Here is a 22,114-nt window from a genome sequence, read left to right as displayed (position 1 = left end):
CACATCCATATTACTAATATAACCAATGCCCCAAAAATATTATACTGTATTTCCCAGTATTTTACAAATTTTAAACTTTTCATTTCGACCTTATAAAAAATTTATAATTAATTTCAAAATAAAAATTTTGGTTATTTGTAATGTTAATAGATATGATATTATTAATAGTGTAAACAACCCAATAATACACATGTACATCTACAGTTAATAAGTCTAAAGATACGACAAAAATTTGGGCAAATTTTGTGTAACAGATTTACAACTCGTTAAATTCGGACAGCACTTCCGTACGATAAGATTTTTTTTTTTATTTTGGGAGAGAAGAAAAAATAAATAAATAAAATAAATGGACAGCTGATGTCGATGATGAAGACGATGTACAATTCACTTCAAGACTCAAATACCACTATATGATATTTTTCACTCGAAGACTCAAATACCACTATATGATATTTTACCGTAGATGTAGATGATGAAGACGATGTTCAATTCACTTCAAGACTCAAATACCACTATATGATATTTTTCACTCGAAGACTCAAATACCACTATATGATATTTTACCGTAGATGTAGATGATGAAGACGATGTTCAATTCACTTCAAGACTCAAATACCACTATATGATATTTTTACTCGAAGACTCAAATACCACTATATGATATTTTACCGTAGATGTAGACTCAAATACCACTATATGATATTACAACAACCGCACTAACCAGGTGGTTTTGTATAAACACGGCACCAATTTCAAAGTTTCTCTGCACAGAAACGTTTAACTTAGCAGTTTATTTTTTTTTTACCTTTTTTTTTATTAATTTCACAACAAGGAATAATATCTTCTTTTTTTTTTAATTTCACAACAAGGAATAATATCTCGTCTTTATTTTTCTTTTAAAAGAAAGAAGGATTTTTAAAAAAAAACAATATATAAAAAAAAATACAATTATAATAATTAATTTCCACTTTTTTTTTAGTTTATATATGATTATTTTTTTATAAATATTAAATTATTTTTTACATAATAAATATTAAAAATATTTATATAATAATGTTCATGATGACTGCGCGAAACTAAAAAAAAATATTAAAAATAAAATTCCAAACAAAAAAAAAATATTTCATGACTCATACAAAAAAAATAATTTATTTATAACAATTAGTATTTTAGAAAATATTATAAAATGATTTATCAATAAAATAAACAGATCTTATTGCAAATTTTGTCAAATTTTTGTCAAATTTAGTCTACTTAATATAGTAATTAAGGAAGGATATTTATTACTATAGCAAAAAATTTTTACGAAAATAAGTTATACATGGGTTATTTTACTGGGAAATATTTTTTCCCAGTACCATTGAATATCACCATTTTTTCTTGTTTAAGCACTGCGATTTTGTTTTCAGTGTCCAACTACCTACACGCCATCGTTCAAGTTTGGTTTCATCGGCAGCCACCTCGCATTTCATTTTTTTTAATCAATACCCAGATTGATGGGTGTTTATTCCCAATCAGATTAGAAAAACGATGATTCGAACCTTTGCATTGACTATTTATGAGTTATTAGTTGGATAGAGTGCTCTGATTCAAGTTTCTGGAGGAAATCGAGGCCAAATTCGACCTGTCTGAGATTGCGAATTGCTTCTTGTGACCTCCCTTGATATTCCATTGATGTAATTTTTATCGAAATATTCAAGTATATCCATATCATTGCTCGGAGTAACCGATCTAAAGAATGCCATTGCATTGCCCATATCACATAAAGGAACAAATGCTAAGCTGTCCATCATGCCACAAAAGAAGCTTAGGGCTTCATCGATTATGTATTGGCTTTCCAGAACTAGCTTTTAAATTTTTCTATGGGTACTTTGACACAAATGGTAAAAGCATCCTTTGATTATGATGTGATCTCCTAATTGAAAAAATAAATATAAATAATTTAACATATTAATAATCATACCAATGACAGTTTTAACAGCGCTCATAGCAGACTTTTGAAATCCATGTATATATATAATGGATCAGGAAATAAATCCCGTTTTTGACATTTAGACATTATTACTTCGAATATTTTTTCGTATATATTTTGTGTTTTTTTTTGGAGTCTAATAGCTGTTAATGATTGTGGCATTCGCTTATAAAATTATTTATCAATATTAATTATTGCTAGGTTATACTTAAAAAAATTAAGTGAAAATTGAGAAGAAAAAAATTGAGATAGAAAAATAAAGATTAACAATGACTTAAAGCAAAAATTGGAAGAAAACAATAAATTGAGAAAAAAAATTAAGAAAAATTGACAAGAAAAATTTTTTAAAAAATAACTATTTTCTTTTTTTAAATTTTATTTCCATGGGGTTTTTTTTCCTGGGGTTATTTTACGGGGTTTTTTTTTCCTATTACCGATATTTAATAATAAATATTATTATGTTCATATAGATTTTAATATACTATCAATAAAATAGAAGGAAAATATTAAAAAATGGAATGATAAAGAAGAATGGAAAGGAAGGGAAAAGCGAAAAGCGAAATGAAAAAGAAAAGATAACGGATAAGAAGAAGAAAGCCGAAGAAACAAGGGAAGAGAAATGAAAAAAGAAAAGGTAAGGAAACGAAAAGAAAAGAAAAATGAGAAGGGAAGGAAGGAGAAAAAGAAAAGAGAAAAGGAGAAGGTAAAAGAAAGGGATTGGAATTTATGTCTATAATAAAATTTAAAACACATGATAATTGATTTATCTTCTGAATTATGTCAGTAAAAATTAATGTCGAATACTTGTTTTGAATTAATGATAATTTTAAAGAAACACTTAATTTTAACATAGAATTTGTAAAGATAATTGAAAAATTGCAAAGGTAAAATTGAAAGTTTTATAATTGTAAGCAAATTAAAGGATAATAATTATATAAAATAATTACTGAGATTATATAAATTTTAATTGATAAATATAGAAGAAGTAAAAGAAAAAAAAACTAATATAATTTTTTGGTTTAATTTTATATTTTTAAGTTTGATTTTATATTTTTACGTTTTAGTTTATTTATATGTTATTCTTGAATGATTTTGATTATATTTAATAAATTAAACTGGCATCTTCAATTCGTGTTCATATTAAATTTAAACTTTCAACAATTAATAGTCGGCAAATTCTAACTTATCAATGATATTGATTTGTAACATTGTATTAAATGTTTTTATTTAATATTTTTTATAAATATAAATGGTTAAAAGTTTTAGGGAATTTGGGAAGAAATTATAAACTATAAAATATAATTCATAAAATTTTATGTTGAAATTATATTGAAATGGTCTCAAATATTGATAGCTTAGATGTATTATTTTACGTTTCCGGTTCGAAAATACATATATTTTAATAATTTTTATGTGTAATATAAAATTGAAAATAGCGAGGTAGCGCAAATTAGTGGCTAGCTACAACTACAGCTATTACTATTTTGTTTGTTTAAGGTAAAGATAACACACTAACGATCTCGCTACTTGTAAGAATTAGCTCGGAATTTAAAATATCAGAATTATCTTTATTAAAACAAACAACGGCTCCAATAATAATAATTTGAAAGTAAAAATAACTGATTGGTATAAATAATATTTATCTTTGTATAAAAAAAAACGATATTCAAAGAGTGAACAATTTACCATATAAACATGAAAATATATTAACTTTTACAATTATCGATGATTAAAATATTTGATTTACTATTCTGCTGCAATATACAAATATACAATAAAGATAATTATAACTATTTTGTTTAAAGGTAACTCGCTAAAGCTCTCGCTACTGAAAAAAAAGTGGCGCGCTATATTAGCTCCTTTTTTCCATTAGTGAGAATATATGTCCGGAGAATCTTTGTCTGGGATTCACAGTATATGTATAAGCAAATAAGAAAAATAAATTTTAAAAAATATCATTGTTGCGCAATAAAAATTGTTTTAAAATGCTCTCAAAGATTATTATAATATCTACAAAGAAGAAAGACTAAATTATATAGTTGAGAACCTTTTATTCTAAAACTTTTATAGCTGGTTGCAAAATTTAGGGCTCCCAATATTAAAAAATGAATCAGGAATGGTATAAAAATAAAAGCATCTTTTGTAGATTCCAATTTTTAAAAAAAAATCATTTTGTAGAGTTTGTTTTATTCCTATCCCTCAGAAAACTATTTTTATAATAAGAAATTTCAACAACTTTAAAAAAAAAGGTTTTATAGAAAAACGTCTAAGTCAATCTTACATATTAGTTTAAAGATGAAATAAGCCTTTCATTTTCCAATGGGGTTGTTCATTTAGTCAAAGGATTAGATCTACGTGGCCTATCTATGTTAAACAAATAAATTTTTATAAAGGTTTCAATCGGAAACTACTTTATAAATATTATTCATTTATATGGGTTCACAATGCTTCACGTTAAATCCTTTTGAAAATAAATATTCTTATAAAATATAATTTATTCAAAATTCATTTTTAAGCAAAACCTTATCTTTGAACATTTTCTTTTTGAAAAAAATTATTTTACGAGTGTTATTTTATAATTTTCCGTTTTATTTTTGGTGAGAATGAAAGCAAAACAAAAAAAAAATCTCATAATTATAAAAACAACAATATTTAATTTGCAAGACAAATTTAATATTTGAAGATTTTGACAGCAAAAAAAAAATAATATTCTTTCATTACTTTGTTTGTTAATGGTGACAGAACCATTTCCCACTCCTTTCACAATAATATTGAATATTTAAATACAATGTCCATTCTTTATTTGCATTTACACGCCATGCATTAAATAAAGGTAGTAGTACCCCAATAAGCAGAATTATTATTATATTTATTACAAAAATAAAACTTTTAGATCTCTTATATTGTCATTGATTCAAAACGTTCGGAAAAATAAATGAAAAATTTTTATATGAATAAATGGAACAGATCTTTTAGCTCGAGTTAATTAGTGATTAAAGAGATTTATTAAAGACGTAATTTGGGTCTCTTTTTAAAAAAAAATTAATAGGTTCCATATCAATTCAGTAAAACTTTTAATGGAAAAAAACCCTTCGCGAAACTTTTATCTCAAATTTTTATTACAGCGAAGATTATTGCGAATTTTTTAGAGCAAAAAACCCATCAATAAGCAAAAAAAATTTTATTTTTTATAGCAAAGTCATTATCGCGAAATACAAATTGCGAAGACAAAATAAGCAAAAACAATAGCGCCAAAGCTATACAACCGCGATCCGTGATAATTGCTAATGGTTTATATTTTATTTTAAAAAACAATTTATTTTTTAAGACCATGTTAATTAAATAGTATTTTTTTTAAAAAAAATAGGTTGTGAAAGATCGATTCAAATGTTAAAGTTTTTTTTTTAAACCAAGAATAAATATATATATAATGATTTTCGTAGTGTTGTTAAACCGTTCATTTGTGCTAAATTTTTAAAAAAGTCTAACTTAGTATTTTAGCCAGAAAAGCCTAAGTCTCGAAATTCCGCTAATAGATGTCCAAACCATTGTCCCTTCTACAAACAAAATCTTCAGGCTTGCGTAATATTATTCTGAATGAAATATTGGGTTAGCCCTATTTAAAAATCGGCTCAAAACGAGCTGTTAAACAACACTAGATTTTCGAAGTTTCGTATTGGTTTAGAAAAATTTATTACATGAATATAATTTTTTTTTTGCTACCCTTGTGCTATGCATCTCCTCCAAGATTTATTTTCTAAGAATAACGTACTATGAACTCGGGCTTTAAGAATATATTAGTTATTGGGTTTATTAGTTAACTTTGATCCTTATTGGTTGTTTTGGGCTTTATAGACTTAAGATCAAATTATTTACGAGAAATCCCCTTGAGTTGTTCCACTAAAAACAAAAGGTCTATAAAATTTTCAAGTGAGGCTTCAAATGCCATTCACACAAGGATAAAATTATTTAATTTTAATTTAATATTATCCCTGAGACTAGCTATCTATCTTCCTTTTTTTCTTTTTTTTTTCTTTCTTTCTTTTTTTCTTCCTTCCTTCCTTTCTTCCTTCCTTCCTTCCTTCCTTCCTTCCTTCCTTCCTTCCTTCCTTCCTTCCTTCCTTCCTTCCTTCCTTCCTTCCTTCCTTCCTTCCTTCCTTCCTTCCTTCCTTCCTTCCTTCCTTCCTTCCTTCCTTCCTTCCTTCCTTCCTTCCTTCCTTCTTTGTTTCTTTAATAGATATCCAAAATTGAAAATATTTTGGCCATATGATATTAAGGAATCCACTACTAAATTTGCCTTTTATTTATAAAAAAACCTAACTGCCAATATGCACAAAATATTTTAAAAATGATTGAGGAAAAAATTGATTTTCAAGTTAAATTTAAATATTTTGCAATGTCAAAGTTAGAATACCCTAAAAACGACATTTAGGTGACACACAAAGAATATGGATTATCCATAAAAAATTTTAAACTAACAAGACATCATTAAAATGAAATCAATTTTCCCATTTACCAAGTGTATGAAAATATGAAGCAATTATTTTATAAAATGGAATTAATATTCAAAAGGCGTCAAACAAAAATATGGTATATGTAATTATAATTATAATTATAAATTTATATAAATATTAAAAAAAAACTAATTTTAACAAATTTTTTATTACAGTTACGAAACCGAATTATGAAATATTTATTAGGTATAATAATATGTTCCATAATTATCGTTGGTTTTAAATAAATATGTTATACTAATTTAAAACAAAACTCACAATACTTTATATTAAAAATTTTTTTTTATGAATTCCATATAAAAATTTTTTTGGCAAGGTCGATTTCATAATTTTCCCATAGCCATTTTAAGAGGGGAAAAAAATTGAATACATTGTCATTAAATGGATGAGGAGGGGGGGTTGAAGAATACCAGGGGAAATAATATATATTTTTATAAATAATAACTAAAAAAATTTAATATAGTGTTAACTTGCCTTTTTATATATTTTTTTTAAATATTAAAGTCTAACTTAGATGATTATTATCTATATTCTATCCCATATGCATAATATATATATTTTTTCGACAGTTTGATATATGTATATATTTATTTTTAAATAGAAAATTTGGAATATAGAAGCAAACGTTAAGCTATAAAATCTTAATTAACACAATTTTCAGTTAGACCTCATAGTGAATGGTTAAAAATTTTGAAATGCGGAAAAGGGTATAATATCGATAACGCGAAGAATTATGAATGTCAAATCGTTGAAGGGAACAATTGATCGAAAGCGTGAAACACTGAAGGCGTAAAAACTAAAACAAAGACCTACAAAATTGCTTCTTTTGTTTTGTTTAAGGAAGATAAAAATTCTTTTTCATAAATCTACAAAGTACAAAGGCTTACGAACAAGTTTTTGACAAAAGAAAATCGCGCAAACTATTTACCTCAATGTCAGGACTTGTGCGATAGATCAAACATGATATCCATATTTTATTACAAGACAATATACCATTCAGTGCCAAATATAAAATTTCTGTATGAAAACTATCCAAATTTTGTCAAATTATATGAATTGCTATTAGATTATCTGTATGTAAACCTGTTAAATTATCATATTTGGAACTAACATAAACCTGGAGAATAAACACCTTAAGAAAGTCGTTTAAATCTCTGGAGTTACGCAAATAATTCAAGATATAGGGCCTCTCATATCTAAAAAATTACAATAAAATAGTCATCAACCAATAAAAAACCTGGTCTCTGATTATAATATTGACACACCCAGTGGTGCAATGTAACCATTCTTTAAATTAAAAAAAGATTGAAATGTTGCTGTCACCTTAACCTCCAAAAGGAAAAAAAAAGTGGGAAAATAGTTTTAAAAACAATCTAAAAGTGGTCGCATCGGGTTTAACTTTGTGAGCCCTCCACGGCCCGTAATAAAATATTTATCCGGCCCGGCCCGAACTTAAACCCGAAAAATATTAGGCCCAACTCAGCCCGAACTATAAAAAATTTTTTTTTAAATAGAGTCAGCCCGGCGCCCATACAGGCCGCACCTATTTTGACAAATTTCTAGCCTATATATCATTTTAACGAAATTTTAAAATATGTGATTCAAAAATTATCTGAAAATTAAAAGGTTAGATTTTTTCTAATAATCACAAATTAAGCAAAATGAGTGAGTTGTTTTAAAATGATTATGATGATAAAGAATTAGCCAAAATTAGAATAATATTGGTAATTTATAATCTAAGGATGATTGTGATAATGGAAAAATTTCAATAAAAATATATTAGCAGCATATACTTTTTATAAAATAAAAATAATGGGAAATAAAAAAGTTATTTTTGTTTCCAACTCAAAAATAAGGGATTTTTATTTATTTATTTATTTATTTATTATCTTTCTTTCTTTCTTTCTTTCTTCCTTCCTTTCTTTCTTTCTTTCTTTCTTTCTTTCTTTCTTTCTTCTCTTTCTTTCTTTTCTTTCTTTCTTTCGAAATCTTTAATGTTGTTAAACCGTTCGATTTGAGCCGATTATTAAAATGACTTACTCAATATTTTAGGCAGAAAAAATATTTCCTTAAGGCTAGAGATCTCGCTTCCAAACCTTTGTGCCATTTATGTCCAAAATCTTCAGGCTTGCGTAAAAAATCTTCTAAATAAAATACAGTCTTTTTATTTCTAAAAAAATTTACTCTTCCTCTTAATCATTAAAATAATCTTTTTTTAAATCAACAGAAGTCTTTATCGAGAATCAATTTAACATGATACGTTATTTATTTATTTTTAGCATAGTAAAAAAAAAGAAGAAAATTCAACTCAAGGAATGTTCAACTGCAGATAGTTTTTAATTGGGTGAAATAAATTTAAGGATAAATAACTACCTAAAGTAAGGGGTCGTATTAAAGGTTAAAGGGCTGCTGGCTAGTATTTATTAAAGGTTTGAAAGATATGGGTTAAGGTTAAGATATTTCAAAATGTTTCTTAACAAATTATAAATATTTTTTTTAAAATTTAACAGGTCATGTGATAATAAATAGACGAATAAAATTTAGAGATATCAGCTATGCTAAGGTTGGAACAACAATTGTTTTGAAGAACTTAATTTTTTTTTTAAATGTTGGCTAACTTCCAAAACGGGCATATTTTTTTGTAAATGATAATCGAATGGCATATAACAATACCTAAACTGTGTATTCTTTCATATAAATGTTTGCCAATATAAATCAGCTGTTGGCACTCCATTTTTGGTTTCCTCGTATAAAATATTTATATTTAAATTTTTATGAAAAAATCAGTAGTATTATTTATAATAATAATAATATGAATTATATGGGACGACACCAAAATGACGTGAAACCAAAATGATGTGACACCAGCCTAAAAATTTGTATAGAACGACGTTTCGAAATACTTTGGGAATTATTGTATGTCATTGGAAATAATATACTCTGAAATAAATGTTCAATAAAAAAATCTATATATTATTTTAAAAAATAAATATAAATAAAAATAAAAAGAAGGTCGCCATTGAGTTCATAGAAAGCTTAGATAGTTGCGTCGGAGCACAGTTATTTGGTCTTATTGTAAATTTGATCTACAATTCTTAATATCTCAGATTTTTTTTTTTACCTAAAATATTAAAAACAATTTGTTGTTTAGGAGACTTAAGCATCAAGGTAGAAATAACTAATGTGATGAATTGAAAGTTACTTTGTAATTTATTAGCCTTCCAGCTATTATAATAAGATAAATGTTTAGGTTATAGAAGAAATGGGAGACTTAATAATTTCAACCAAGGGATATTAATTGTGAGGATACAGGGATAGATAAACGGGTTCAAGGTAATTTGGACAGTTAGTCAAACCCAATTTATTTGAGCTTATCAATAATTGCACTATGGCAACTGAACCGCCCTTTAGAACACAGGTAAGCTGTGCCAGCAGATCTACCTTTAGGATCGGACTCTTTCCCACATCATTCATATAGGTAGACATGTGTCGCGAACTAGTCTATACCCTGTTGTCACCCTCAACTCATCTTTCAACCACAGACCAGGTACTTGAAACTGCTTTAGCCAATCTTGACCCGAGTCCCAAGTAATTGAGAATGGGAATGTCTTCAATGTTATTACCCACCAATCTAAAGTTAGACAAAAGAGAAATCTTTCTGCCGTAGATTGTTGCCTCCATATATTACAGGCAGCTTTAGTTAATCTCATACCTTCACAAGCTTATGGATAATCTCCTCGCAATAACGACGGGATGAATGGAAGGCTGACACAGATGCCTAATTGAGAGGGAGAAATAACCGATTCGAAAGCTGGTTCCAATTTAACTAAGGGAAATTGATGTTAAGGGTTAAGGGTAACTTCTAAGAAGATTTTGATTTTTAACATCTAGGAAGGAAAGAAAAATGGAGTTTAAAAACGAAGAATATGCCTAATATAAATATTTTTGAAGGTAACTAGATGGAATATTTCGCAGTTCTGCTTTTTTGTTGTGAAAATTTCTATAGGCTAATTATTATCAGAATAGCATTAAATGGAAACTCCAATAAAGTGATTGAATCCCTGTCAATAACCTTAAATCTGTTAAAATTGTCAGAAGGTGATTCATATGAAACACATATTTCTATTTTATATTTAATACAAAACCTATAAATTTTATTACCTTTTCCATGATCGATCACTTACAACACATTCGCACCTGGACCCTGTGTTTACATAAGCGGAATGTGGGGGGGGGGGGTTGTAGAACAGTTTGCCAAACGGCTAATTCAATATTTTAGCCAGAAAAATTTGCCTAAGTCTCGAGATTTCGCTAATTGATGTCTAGACCTTCGTGCCATCTATGAGCAAAATCTTCAGGCTTGCGTAATATTATTCTAGATAAAATAATAAGTTAGCCTTTTTTAAAAATCGGCTCAAATCGAACCGTTTAACAACACTAGTTATAGGTCCATGAAGAAGTGTGTAAGATTAATTAAAAGTAAGTAATTGGGAATTGGGAATTGATCTCCTACCAAACGTAAACTGCGCTTTTTTTTAAACATAAACGCGAAGTGGCAGATGATCAGTAATTTTATTTAGTATCTCATCTTATAATTGAACCTTTTATGATAATTTTGATATAGGTTTCATCAATTTGAATTATCATCTTAAAAATAAATTGTAAATATAAATAAAAACAAGTCTAGGCTTAATATCGGGTCGCTATTACCTCTCTACCTGCCTTATTGACAAATATTATTCCTTTTTTAAAAAAAAGGTATATTGATTGACTCTACAGTTATCAATTATTCTTTCATATTAAGTTTCAGTTTCAGTTTCGCATTATTTTAATTTTTAAAATATTTAAAAATAAAAAAATAAATCAGAAGAAAAAATTTTTGTAAATTTTTTATTATAAAAATAAAAATGGTATAATAAATAAAAATAATAGGGGAGAGGGGAAAATCAATAATTATAAATAGGATATTAATGAAAGAAATTAAAAATTTGAGTTAGAAAGGCTTTAAAAAACCCCTCCCGTTTTTTTTTTCAAAAAAAAACTTTTATCCTCCTTTGTTTTTCTAATTAAAAAGTATAGATTTTTTTTTATATACTTTTACGATTTTACATTTTCATCAAATTTTTGGGAATTGGTTTATATATTCGCGAAAAATCCATTTAGAAAAACCACAAACTCACACAAAAAAAAAGTATACAAAGATTATTTAATTCGGAAGGTTCCATTTTCTTATGTTCTGTTGCAGTGGAAATGAAGTAAAATAAAAAACTAATTTTTTTTTATTTATAATGTGTTAAGTATGTCCAGATTATTTCAAACTGGATCCAATATGCTACCGAGGAGTTAAGTCGGAAAAACACTCGAAAAAAATGAAGGTTGGGATCTTTTTAACCCCAATTCTTCGACTATCAAATTATACGTTTTAAAGTTTAATTGACTTTTATTTTTAACACTTTATTTAATGAAGAATGATTTTGGTCAGTCACCCACGTTGAGTGGTAGACAGGATTTATTTCGAAAATAATTAACTTTTACTAATTTTTCTTTCAGATTCTTGTTTATGATATATTATAACATATATTTTTTTTAGGGGGAAAAGGAGTATATGTAGGGGGTTGGGGGGGGGGGTGTTTAATAGTTTAAAATGTTATTTAACAGAACGGGCGATTTACCGAAGAGGGGGAATCATTCTTCACCACCACCCTGAAGGCGCCTATGTTGCCACCAAAATATAATCTCGTGATACAAGCCTATATATTAAATTTTTATTTGAATTGTTGGGTAGGAAATTACTATCATTTTATTTTATGGAAATTTTGATCCTGTTAGATAATAATGGGTTGGTTCTTTTTGATAGTGAATTCTAAAAGATATTTAAGCTATTAACGAATAAATTTTTAAGATAATTATTATTTTTTTATCGGTGATGGAATGTTTATACATATATATATATATTATTCTTTTTTTTTCAATGCTTAAATTAATGGTAAGATCTCCATCTCCTGCATTTCTATTGTAATCCATCTTTAAAATGATTGATTATCATTTATCATTATAAGATACTAAAATTATAACCCGCTCCAACTTTAGTGTTTCCTCAAGGACCCGGTATTTATAAAAATTAAAAGCGGGAAACGTTATAACCGGAAGGTTTGCAAATTATAAGATTTCTGGGGAACTCAAAGCTCAAAACTGTATTAAATCTTGTATAAAGTTTTATTATATTTTTAATATATAACATTTTTTTTTGTCTTAATAAAGCGATCATTTTTAAAAACCTTGTAAAATATTTATTCTAAACTTGAAGGTAATCATTCCAAAACCTGCAATTTTTTGCAATTCGTGAAATTTGAAATGATGAGAAATAAAAAGATTTAAGTTCAGGAATGATGATTGATATTAAGGAAAAAATAAATAATGTTAGATACAATAAATTAAAATAAAAGGAGATCAGTGTTTTGTCTATACCCTCAACTCTCCCTAAGTAAATAACGCGGAGGCATCTCTGATACTAATATATTTTAAGTATAAATAGGCTTTCACAGTTAAAGCGATCTCGAGGCGAAATATATAAAATACACACAAAATATAACATTTTTTGTCTTCGTCCCGACTTCGTACTGTGAATGGATAGTGATTACTCATTCACGGTTTGCGCGAAATTCGAATACAACATCTTATTTTGTATAATTCGCCGTGAATTCCTAACTATGAATGATGGGTAAGAAGGAGTCCATCTGGATGTATCTTTAACTCGATTAATTCGTACCCAAATATGTGCTAGAGGACCCTGAATAGTTCAATATCACCTGATATTATTTGGATCTGGCCAATAATTAACGAATCACTTTTATCTACTAATCACGTGTAAAATTCGAATCCACAGCTCATATGTGGAATGTTGCATTACATTTTTACAGAATTAAAATGCTATGCAATAATACAAGAAGGGCATTATGTCTTAAAGAGATTATATTTATGTACTTAGCCAGATTCTTCTTAAAAAGTGATTTGGATTGTACCTCCTCGCCCCCCCCCCACCCTCACGCTATAAATTATTTTTTTTGAATACCATGACACGTGACAAATCTTAATTGTATTTTAATGAAATATGATATTCAGTATTTATTGGGGGAGAAGGGGAATTGTAGAGATATAATTTTTACTTCCATAGGCAGATTTCCTACACACTTTCGCCATCTTGGCCACGTTTATGGTTACCTTTGATATAATGAATTTTTTTTTATTGATTTTGTATATATTGTTTTTTAATTGCAAAAAAAGGGGATAATTTTTTTTTATCTTTTCTATACAGCTGATTTTTAATAAAATGGGGGATTTAAAAGAAAAAAAATATATAAAAATTAATTAACACAAATATCATAAATCAAAAAAAAAATGAAGACAATATAATGATTAATATTGTCACGCGATTACAATAACAATTCAAACAGAATTTGGGATTAAGTTGTCATAAACTTTGCCTAAATAAAATATTTCTTTTCTTTTCTTTTCTTTTCTTTTCTTTTCTTTTCTTTTCTTTTCTTTTCTTTTCTTTTCTTTTCTTTTCTTTTCTTTTCTTTTCTTTTCTTTTCTTTTCTTTTCTTTTCTTTTCTTTCTTTTCTTTTCTTTCTTTCTTTCTTTCTTTCTTTCTTTCTTTCTTTCTTTCTTTCTTTCTTTCTTTCTTTCTTTCTTTCTTTCTTTCTTTCTTTCTTTCTTTCTTTCTTTCTTTCTTTCTTTCTTTCTTTCTTTCTTTCTTTCTTTCTTTCTTTCTTTCTTTCTTTCTTTCTTTCTTTCTTTCTTTCTTTCTTTCTTTCTTTCTTTCTTTCTTTCTTTATTTCTTTTTAGGCATACAAGGATAATTGTTTACTTAAGGTTTTTTCAATCCCACATTCGCGTTTAATATAAATTCTATTATACATACTCTTCTCTTAGAAATAAACCATTACTGAAATTTAGTTGAATAGGAAAAACTGTGTCATCAGCCTAATTTTATCCTATTCTAAAATGGCTTAATCAACTTTTTTATCCTAAAAAATTGGTATATCTTTAATGAGTTGATTTTATTGGTTCAAAGGTTATGCTCAAATCGGAAATATTTTATGGGGTGGAGGCGACTAGGGATTACGGGAAATAGAACCCTGAAAATTCAACTTACTTGAACCCGACTAGAAAATTTTTATAAATATTTAAGCTTGAGCGTGGCCCGACCTGGAATATCAAATTAAAATGAATATGAAAATTAAAGCATTTTTTTTATGAAGATGACTGAAGTAATAATCACAAATCGCTTTGTCTTTATCACACTATAAATTCCAATTATCATTTTATTTTGGTAAAAGAAAAAGAAAACAGCATTTTCAATGTTATTTTATTAGAATATTTTAAGCCATGGCCGTGCATCAAAATACTTTTAAATATCCGAACTTAAACTGGGCTGATTTTTTCTGGCAAAATCGGGACGCCAATGTTAGTCCCTAAAAGTCAAACGTCAGTAATATAAAGAATTACCCAATAATTTTAAATAAATTGTATGGCCGTGGTGCCCATCTTGTTTTATTTTCTAAACAGAAATCTGTTTTAGTCGGTCTATCTAGCTTCCTCGAACATAATTTTTTTTTTTTTAAAAAGAGGCTATTTAGATTTAGTCTACATATAAAATAAAATAGTCCAGGACTTAAGACTAACCAGGACACGGTCAAAAAACCCAAGAATCCTTGGGGTCTTTTTTATTCATATTAAATATGGCCACGATTTTATTGTTTCGATTTTATTGCTTCTCAATCAAATCATTTAAACAAATTTTAAAGTTTAATCAAATATATATGTCGTATTGGGATATTGAATCCATAGGGGAATCCCTCCATTTTAAGCTCATTTAAAATGGACGATTTTTTAAAGATTGGAAATGTATTCCAGAATATGTAGAAAACTTACATTGTGAAATTTATTTCGCTGTGAATTTTAGAACCACTTCACAAATTTACATAAATTTTTATATCGATTTTTAAAAAATATAAATTAAAATGATATATACACATAAAGTTCTAACGGAAATTATCTGAAATAAATTACAAATAGTTATTATTTTATACGTGCTCTGAAATAACATTTCAGGTCAAATAAGATAATAATTTATGATTTAAGAAAATTTCCCTCAAGTAAAATGATTTTAAAATAAGATTAAATTCCAAATTCCCCGCGAATTCAAAATTAAGTGATGTTGATAAATGGCCCGATTTGGGGTAGAATGATAGGAAAACCTCAAAATTTGGCAAATAAGAGGTCCAATCTACCACCTGTGAGCAAAAATCTCAGACTTTACATAATAGTGCTAAATTGCACGTTTCAACTCAGCGTTTCAAAACGCAAATAATGCATTTTTAATGTATTCTTTTAAATTGGACAGTATTTTATTTTTGTTTTAAATTTAGACGTTTCATATTAAAAAATAAATAAAAATTAAAACAGTTCAATTTAAACATAGCTTGCGTTTACGTTGTTTTTATTTGCGTTTTGAAACGCTGCTTTGAAACGTTCAATTTGTGCGCACTATAATATTATTTTTGGCTAAAACTCTTAATAGGACCGTTTTAAAAAAAATAGACTCAAATAAGGCACCTTATTGGGATATGGGATATATATTTTTATTATTTCGGTAATTTGCCATTTCTATCTATTTTTTTTTAAAAAAAAAAAACTCTCTAAAATATGATAATTATCTTGTCATTTTTTTTAGTTATATATAACCTTTTTATAATGTTAAGCTTCGTACATAATTATATTTAGACAGTAATGTGTTGTGATGATTCATAAAATATTTATGGTTTTTTTTTTGAAAAATGATAATTTTTTCAGAAATACAAATAATGTAATAAAAAGGAAAAGATTTTTTTTTTATAAAAATAAAATTTTTTCAAAAATTTTTTTGAAAATTAAAAAAGATATTTTCATAAAAAAAAATATATGTTATAATAATAATAATAATTGATTCTGAATCCCCGATAATGTATTTTTAATGGATTTTATTGATTTAAAATTATATAAAAAAAATAAAATAAATAATGTATATTGATATTGGGCGGTGGTCTCTATCCAAAATTTGTTAGGAATTTTGTATTTTTTAGAGAAATAAGGGATCCGTGGGATTTGGGGAACTCTCGACTTTATATCATTTACTGAAAGACATTTTTATGAAATTTGAAATTGACTGAAAATTGATTCGCCATATGCTTTTATTCAGGGATTCAAACTGAACCCGGAAAAGAGAACCCGAGTTTTTGAAAAAAATCCCTACCCGAACCACACCTGAACCTATTTATAAAATTTTCAAAACACCGAACCGAATTCGGGTATTTTATTTGAACCCGGGTTCAACCGGGTTCAGTGTATTGTTTATAATCATATATTAAAATATATATATAATTGTTAAATACAAATATTAATAATTTAGATGAGATTTTATAATATTTTCAAATTTCCAATAAAGTGAAGTGTTAATATATTTGAAACAATTTAATTAATTTACGCCATTTTTAAATTTTAGTTAAAATTTATTCTCAAAGTTTCTTATTGTATAGTGTTAATAAATTTTAAACAATTAAATTCAATTACGCCATTTATTTTTAATTTCTGACTTATTCTCAAAGATTAGAAAGTGAACAAATTCAAAGTTAAAATTATTATATTAGATATTGTTAATTTAAAAAAAAATCTAACTTAACAAAGATATAGGGCAGTTTTTGCAAACTTTTGTATTTTTAACTATATTTTGCCTATTATAAATAGAATAAAAAATTAATTTTTTATACCAAATTTATGTCTAGTTTTTTAACTATGATTTAAATATAAAATTTTTTTTTATCAATTCAATCTTAAACCCCCGGAACTAAACCCGGGTTCAAAGATATTTCGCTGAACCGAACCCGAACCGAACCCACCTATTTTTTTACTTTAAACCGAACCCCGACTAAAATTTTGCCGGGTTCGCATCCCTGCTTTTATTAGTGTTTTAAACCGTTCGATTCGAGCCGATTTCTAAGAACGGCTAACTCAATATTTTAGCTAGAAAAACATTGCTTAACCCTCGAGACTTTTCTAATAGATGTGTAAAACCTTTGTGCCATCTATGAGCAAGGTTTTCAGACTTGCATTTTATTTTTCTGGATAAGATATTGAGTTAGCCATTTTAGAAAATTTGCTCAAATCGAGCCTAATAACACTAACTTTTATGTATTTATTTTTTTTTTCGAAAATTTATATGCAAAATCTATATAAAAAATTGATATAAATTTTAAGAATACTTAAAAAGTTCTGGGCTAAATTGTCTGAAATTCACAGTGTGGATGGAAGCTTCTTCCATATGGGGTACTCGGATTTAAAATATTTTTAAAATCGCTCTGGGGTAAATGATTCAAAATTTAAAAATTCCAAATCCCAATGGATTCCATTACCCCCAAAACGACATATATAATATATTCGATAGTCAAAAAATGATTTTTTTTTTAAAAAAAATTTCCAATCTTAAAGTTTTGAAGATTTCAATCTCTAAGCAATTCATAAAATCTTGATTTATTTATATTTTCACCCTCTAATAATAATATAGCGCTATAATTTAGGGATACATTTAAATCAGTTTCCTTAGCTACATTTCTATACCGGAGTGAGCAGAAGTATTTTTTTGGAGCGCGGGCTTTCCAATAAGATAGCAAATTAAATATTGCTATGCCGCAGATTAAAGTGTCTAATTTTATTTTTATTACCTGGGAATTATATTCTGAAAATCTGGCTTATAGTTTGATTCCCAATAAATGTATTGCTCATAACACTCTTAATTATCAATCATATTTATAATAAATTACATGATAATAAAATACCACTCAAATCTTCGATCGATTTAATTATGAGATTCTAACCTTACTTTTCAGTATAAAATTGGTTAGATTCCAAATTCTATAACGGGGCCAATTACCTTCATTCCCCCTACATTAAAGGCCTAAAATACATAAATAATTCATCTTTTTTTAAATTTATAAAACAAAAAGTTATTTTATTATAATTGTTACTGTAAGTTTTAAAAAGAATTATCATTTATGAAAATGGTTAAAACCTTTCCTAGATTTTTATAGTCGTATTTTATATTCTCTCTTAATTTTTTTTTGTATAAAAATGTGATTAATTTTTATTTTTCGTTAAAATTTTTATTTGAGTTTTAAGTGGCAATTTAATCGTTATTACAAAAATGATTTTTTTTTAAAAAATAAAAATATTAGAAAATTGTTTCTAAAAAAAACTTTTTTTTTAAAAAAACGTATATAATGACCATAGTTATCTTTGATAATGGAATATATAGTTTAAAAATATTCCTTCCTTCCTTCCTCAGCTGATACCATCCGATACCCAATGCCAAAAAATTAATTCCTATTAATTTTCAATTTACATATATTTTTTTTTAAAATTAATCATGTTTTTCCGATTTCATAATCATATTTTAAAGAGGGATATTAAAGATCATCGGAATAATCCAAGAGGTTAAATTCATCAAAAGATAGTGACAATTTCTCTTAGGGATTCGAATAGAATATTTATATTTTATTAACCTTTTTAATTTTCAATGTATATATTTTAATAGTATTAATTTTAAAGCCTATTTGATAGAATAAAAAGAAATATGATGAAAATTTTTTTTTATAATCTCAAGGTTGATACTGTATCCTCTTTTAACAACTTTTAATATAAAAAATGTTTTTATTTAAAGATATTAAATATAAAATTGTATTTTTTTTAATTAATCAAAAAAGAATTTCCCCTAAAAATTATATATTCTAAAATATATTAAAATTAAAATTGAGATAAAAAGATACAAGTTATGTAAAATTTTTATTTAAAATTTAAATTTTATGAAATTTTTATCTCTCGATTGTCGTAAAACTTTAACAATTTATTTAAAAAAAAATATATCTGTGCATTTATATTGATATTTTATTAAAATTTATCCAAAAAAAATCGAAGTTATTTATCGGTAGGGTAGGGATCAATGACATATAATAATACCTAGACTGTCGCTGCATTCAATAAAAGTGTACATCAATGAAAACAGCTGGGGACCCCATTTTGGTGACCCGTATCATTATTAAAAATTTTATAACTAGAGGCCAATTTATTCCTATGTCTGACACAAACTTTATTAAGGTATTGCCTGATCATCGAGATAATAAGGAAGCAAGCTATCGATTTAATAGTAGTTTTTAATGTGAGAATAATTATTATATGAGTTACCAAGATGGCGGATCCGGCTGATTTGCATTCAACAACACTTTCAAATGCATTATTATGAATGCGTCTTCAGTCTAGGTATTATTAAATTGGGGGGGGGGGGGGATAAATATTATTAGAATATATTAAATTTTTTTGAAATTATCTAATCATAAAAGCCTATTTAAGACTCTAATAGATTAGAAATATCGATACTATACTACTGGTCTAAACTCAATCTGTATTATCAAATAATTTTAACCTCTTTTCTTCTTAAGATTATGATTTTTAGAACAAAACCTTTCTCTATTTTTTTTGTTAGCCCGACTGAGTGATAAGTGCTAGCGGCGTCAACTTGTTTGGATTGGTAATATAAATTTATACATTTGTAATCTATTAAAAAGAATGACCACAATTTCAATTCATAAAAAAAAATGGGTGATCTTCGAAAAAAACTAATCAATATTTTTGAAAAAGAAGTGTTTGAAAAAATTAATTTTTTGCCCAAAATTTTGAGAAATAATTTGAGATATTAAAAGACTATAAAAGTATTTTATTATCTAATAAAAATATCTACGATAAAATATTGTACAAAAAAAGATTTATATTTAAATGATAAAAGGTGTTCGTAACCCGGTCCAGATGATATAAAAATACTAACACAGATTATATTCTAATATAAAATTTGACACAGTAAAATAGGGTTCAAAGCTTGTTGCATTTATTACATTGTATATGATTTTTAATCTTATTACTCCAGAGATAAAATTAATCCAGTTAAATTTTCTTTAAATTTTAGCGTTAAAAACATATCTTCGAGTACAAATTTTTATTGGGTCAACATAAGGTAATCATTTTTTTTTCTCACGAGAGGTACATATCATAGTTATCTATTTTAGGATAAAATTTCAAACCTTAAATTTAAATTAGTTTTTAAATGAATCAGACTAGACTCTGATGCAGCCCTTGATCAACTCTCCGGTCTCCCTTAGTAACTAATAATATTTTGGAATTCCTGATATCTCATTTTCTTTCTGGATTCTTTTTTCTTTTAAAATCTCTTCCCCCCTAATTAACTTGTCGCAAAATTGTTATCTGAATAATCGACATGGTGGCCTAGTGGTGTATGATGTATGTTTGTAAACCGAAGGTCCCAGGTTCAATCCTGGCAAGGAGCTAAAATATTTCGGGTTTTTCTTCGATGAAGGATGTGTACATACATCTTATAAGATTTTCTGAGCTGAGAAATGCTACCCCGGTCCGACAGGCTTGGACAGACGGGTGCTAGGATACTTGTCCAATGAACCAAATAAGATGGCCAGCTAAACTCGTGGGTCATTCAAGGATGATAACGATCTCTTGACCAGCACTAGGATAATAGTGACCTCGGGAACCTTTCAAGCACTGTATACCAAGCTACAATGGATTTGATAACGATACTCCGGTGGGAGATCAAGCTTATAATAGAATCGATAAGAATACTTCGGTGTACTCTGTAGGATATCTGTCGATATTAATGCTTTGGTGTGAGGAATATGTGGGATATCTATCGATATTTAAAGAGTGAGACCAAGATACAATGGCCTCGGTGGGAGATCCAAATGATCGATCAGAAATATAAAAATAGATAGTATGAGTAATAAAGTTGAGAGAGATTGAAAAGGAGCTTACCATCAGAAAAGGTAAGCGAAAAGGGGAAAAAAAATGTTATCGAATAACATGTCTTTCGCATTATCATCTTGTATATTAATTTATATTAACAAAAAAAAAGTTTTTTTTTTTTACATATCATAGATATATGATATTTCCTTTTCTCATCTGACAAACAACAGTGGTATACTCCAGCCATAAATTATACTAGATATCCCTTTTATTATTACCTCATTCTATTACTATTTATAGGGATCGCATCTTTACCTGACTTTATTCTAATCCAATCCTGCATTAAATAATTTCTGAGGCTCACCATCATGCGCCTTATTTATTTTTATTTATTTTTATTTATCTCGTTCCCTCTTTATTTCTCTACCTCCCAAGTAATGATCTTGCTATCATCGTTTTCATCTCCCCCATCATTTCGTCAACTTCCTTATTTTTATTTATCTCGAGTCTATTGATCAATTCACTGTCTTTCCATTTTCTACCTTGCATTTTATTTCCATTTCCTGTTTCCTATTTGATTATCTATCCAGACTATTTTTTTTTAACTTCTATCTTCCATTGTGTCGGGTGATTATTTCTTCTCTCTTCTTGCCCTTCTGGCCAGATCTAATTTTCACTTCAAATAGCGTTCTTCTTTTGCTACTATCCTCATAGTAAAATACCACTTTTCCACTCTTAGCATTCTTACCCCTTTTCTCTCGTGTGTTCTTCT

At 27.1% G+C, this 22,114-nt stretch overlaps 1 protein-coding gene across 2 annotated transcripts in view; it reads left to right on the top strand.

Moving 5' to 3' along the window:
• The first annotated feature begins 11,661 nt into the window (after positions 1-11,661).
• Positions 11,662-22,114, top strand: part of LOC135928125 (uncharacterized) — a 64,684-nt gene continuing 54,231 nt past the window's right edge. For both annotated transcript variants that reach the window (XM_065464486.1, XM_065464485.1), the window contains exon 1: positions 11,662-11,741. In XM_065464486.1, the coding sequence (XP_065320558.1) occupies positions 11,718-11,741 (24 nt within the window). In that variant the 5' untranslated portion in view covers positions 11,662-11,717. The remainder of the gene's footprint in view (positions 11,742-22,114) is intronic.

This window comes from Gordionus sp. m RMFG-2023, chromosome 4 (assembly GCF_954871325.1).
Source record: "Gordionus sp. m RMFG-2023 chromosome 4, tfGorSpeb1-WG-v2, whole genome shotgun sequence".
Classification (NCBI taxonomy): domain Eukaryota; kingdom Metazoa; phylum Nematomorpha; class Gordioida; order Chordodea; family Parachordodidae; genus Gordionus; species Gordionus sp. m RMFG-2023.
Note: the sequence above shows the minus strand (reverse complement) of the source record. Positions and strands in the feature narration are given on the sequence as shown.